The 2,841-nt window shown below is 40.1% G+C and overlaps 1 protein-coding gene across 1 annotated transcript in view; it reads right to left on the minus strand.

Annotated features, from left to right (window-relative positions):
- FMN2 (formin 2) overlaps positions 1 to 2,841 on the minus strand; it is a 348,730-nt gene that overhangs the window by 101,473 nt on the left and 244,416 nt on the right. Inside the window, 2 exon segments of the mRNA XM_019527634.1 lie at positions 1,256 to 1,376; positions 1,599 to 1,658. Coding sequence (XP_019383179.1) covers positions 1,256 to 1,376; positions 1,599 to 1,658 — 181 coding nt within the window.

Genomic DNA, 2,841 nt, shown 5'->3' on the forward strand with positions numbered 1-2,841 from the left:
CCCCCTCCCAGCCCAACACCCCCACAAGGAACAGCTTGGCGCTGCCCCGGCCCCAGGCTGCAGCAGCCCACAGACTGCCCTGCCCTGCGTGCTGATCTGGGGGCACACCTCCCCCATGCCCTCCAGGGGGTGCATGTAGCGGTAGTGCTGGGAGGGAGGCTGAACAGGGTGGGAGGGGGAGGGGGCTCACATGTGGTGGCCACCACTGCCTTGCTTGGCCACATGTCATGCCACTTTCCCATGCTTGGTCGTGACTCTGTGGCTGTTGATGGGGTCTGCACCTGGCCAATTGCATGCTGCCAGAGATGGGCACTAAATGCACTCCCCCTCCCCCCCATGCCATTCAGACCCTGGCAGCTCTTCTGTAAGAGGGGGCAGGGAGGCTTTGTAGTGTGCTACATAGGGCTGGTGGAACCCAGCATGTCCCTTCCCCTTCACCTCCCCCAGGTTAGAGGCAAACACACCGGGGGAGACACTGCCACCAAGCACTCTGTCCCTACTCATCCGCGCGTATCCCCTACAACCTGGGGGGTATGCATATCCCCACTTGACATCCCATGGGGAAGAAAACAACGTTGCCAATGACCTGCCCAGAGCTAGTTTCCTGCTTCCTGAACTGACTACACTGGTCCTGATCTGACTATATTGGTACAGATCAAGCCAGTACTTAACTTAGCTAAATTCATGATCATTACAATTGTTCACAGTATTAAAAAATAAATAAAAATTATGTTATATGATATAAATTGCTTCCTTATAGTAAAGCAAGGATACCATTCTCAAAAGGCTTTTAAAATTTACAATTTAAAAAGGTAAGTTTTTCCCCCTAAAACTTGATAATTCTAAACTAAAAGGAAAAAAATGCATCATATGTATTTTTAACATAGGCTACATAAGGCAGCATTAAACATATTAAATTCATCAATATTTCTCACCTAGTAAGCAATATTCAGGCCTACATTGTTTTAGCACAAAGTATATGAATCAAAGACTACTAAGAGCTAATTAAATTATTGAAGACACTAGTCAAATTTATTCTTCAGTTGTTAGAGAAAAGTCACCATTCCAGTATACATCGGTCAGTCCTAAAAACATCAACCAATATAGTGAGCAAAGTCAAGAGTCCAAGACAAAATTTAGGAATTAAAACCTACATAATAGTTTTTGTACCATTGCATGCATAGTGATGATACAAAAAACAAAGAACTGAACTATAGGTTGCCTATATATTTATAATTTGGTCTACTTATAGTACCTCGCAGATCTTTTTTTAGTTTCCGAAGATCCTTTTGAAAGTCTTCAAACTTCATTTGTGAAGCTTGAAAGAGGTCTTGTGGTTCTGGAAGAGGAAAGATGCATTGCTCTTTTCCAGCGTCCTGACAAAAATATAATGAACGCTTAAACATTTTTTTAAGTTGGACATGCTAAAAGGAAAAGAACTTATTACCTAACATTTTTACACACTAGAACAAATAGTTGATAGTAGAAATAACTTATGCACAACACATTTAATGCACTTTAATTAATGTAAAAAATAAAACTAAATAAAGCAGTTGGTAAGAAGTGTATCTAAATTGGCTAAGATAATTATTGCTCACCTCATCAAAATTCCTCAAGTAATATGAGACAATATATGATAGAAGACTTCTGCTGTTATCCTGCATAGAAAAAAAACCCAATAGTTGTGTTGCTAAATCATATTAATTCTATGGCAGATTGTATTCATGTTATGCAAAATATGAAAAATTATTTGAGTTTAAAAGAGCAAAAGAAATCCAGAATGGAAGCCAGTATTCCATACTGAATTATGCTGTTAAAATTAAACATACCTTTAAATTATTGCTGAATGAGGAGCAACTTATGAAGCTAAACAAATACTGAAATACCTTGATCAACTGGGGGTCTTGAATTTTAAAAAAAAAAGTGAAATCTTTTAACATATTAGGAAAAACAGAATATATGTGGATTTCCCACTAAATAACACTTAAAATATCTAAATTAAGAGACAAAACAGAAAAAGGTATGAATATAGTCCATCTTACTCGACAACCATGCTGCCAAAAATTGCTCCTTGGTATTTTGTGAGGTACTACACATACATATATTTATGCATCATCTTGCCAGATATTAATTTTGTTCAGTAAATGCTCTCTTATCAGAATTACTGCTATGCAAGCTTAACATCTTCATGTTTTTTCAAAACACAAACTGTGTGTTGTAGCTTTGGTAGTATTATCTAAGGGTAAAAAAGGAACTCCCACTGTATCCATTGCATAAGAAATCAATAATCTGGTTCTACAGAACTGAGACAGTGCAACATTCTGATACAGTGTAGCATAAAATATTGTTTCCCTTGCAAATGCTCCAATATGGCCTCTTTTTAAGAAGAGTGAGCCCTATTCAGTGTTTTTTTTTTAAGTTTTAGGCACCTACTCATCAGGAGAGGACTCTAGGCTCTGGATCTGAAGAGCAAACAGGAGTGCAGATGTATGCAGAGGCATAAGCCTTTCCTACTGGCTAGTCCTAAAAACACTTTTTCAGTGTGTTCATTTTTTTGCATCAGCTCTCTGAGCATCTAAGGGTATGTGTAGACATTCACTGTACCCAGTCTATGATCACACAGCTTGCCTTAAACCGTAAGACTTTAGCTCTGGAGTGGGATGTACAGATGTCCACTCATGCTGGGAGCCATGCTGAGAACTTGGTGCAAGTAACTCAGGGTAGAAGGACGTGTAGACAGGATCACTGGGGGTGCTAGCAAATCCAAAGGGGGCAGGGCAGCAGGAGTGGGGGAGCTGGTGGGCCTCTGGGAGCTTGTCAGCTTGTGGATGGCCATGTGGG

This window comes from Gavialis gangeticus, unplaced genomic scaffold (genome assembly GCF_001723915.1).
Source record: "Gavialis gangeticus isolate Ggan-Ray unplaced genomic scaffold, GavGan_comp1, whole genome shotgun sequence".
Classification (NCBI taxonomy): domain Eukaryota; kingdom Metazoa; phylum Chordata; order Crocodylia; family Gavialidae; genus Gavialis; species Gavialis gangeticus.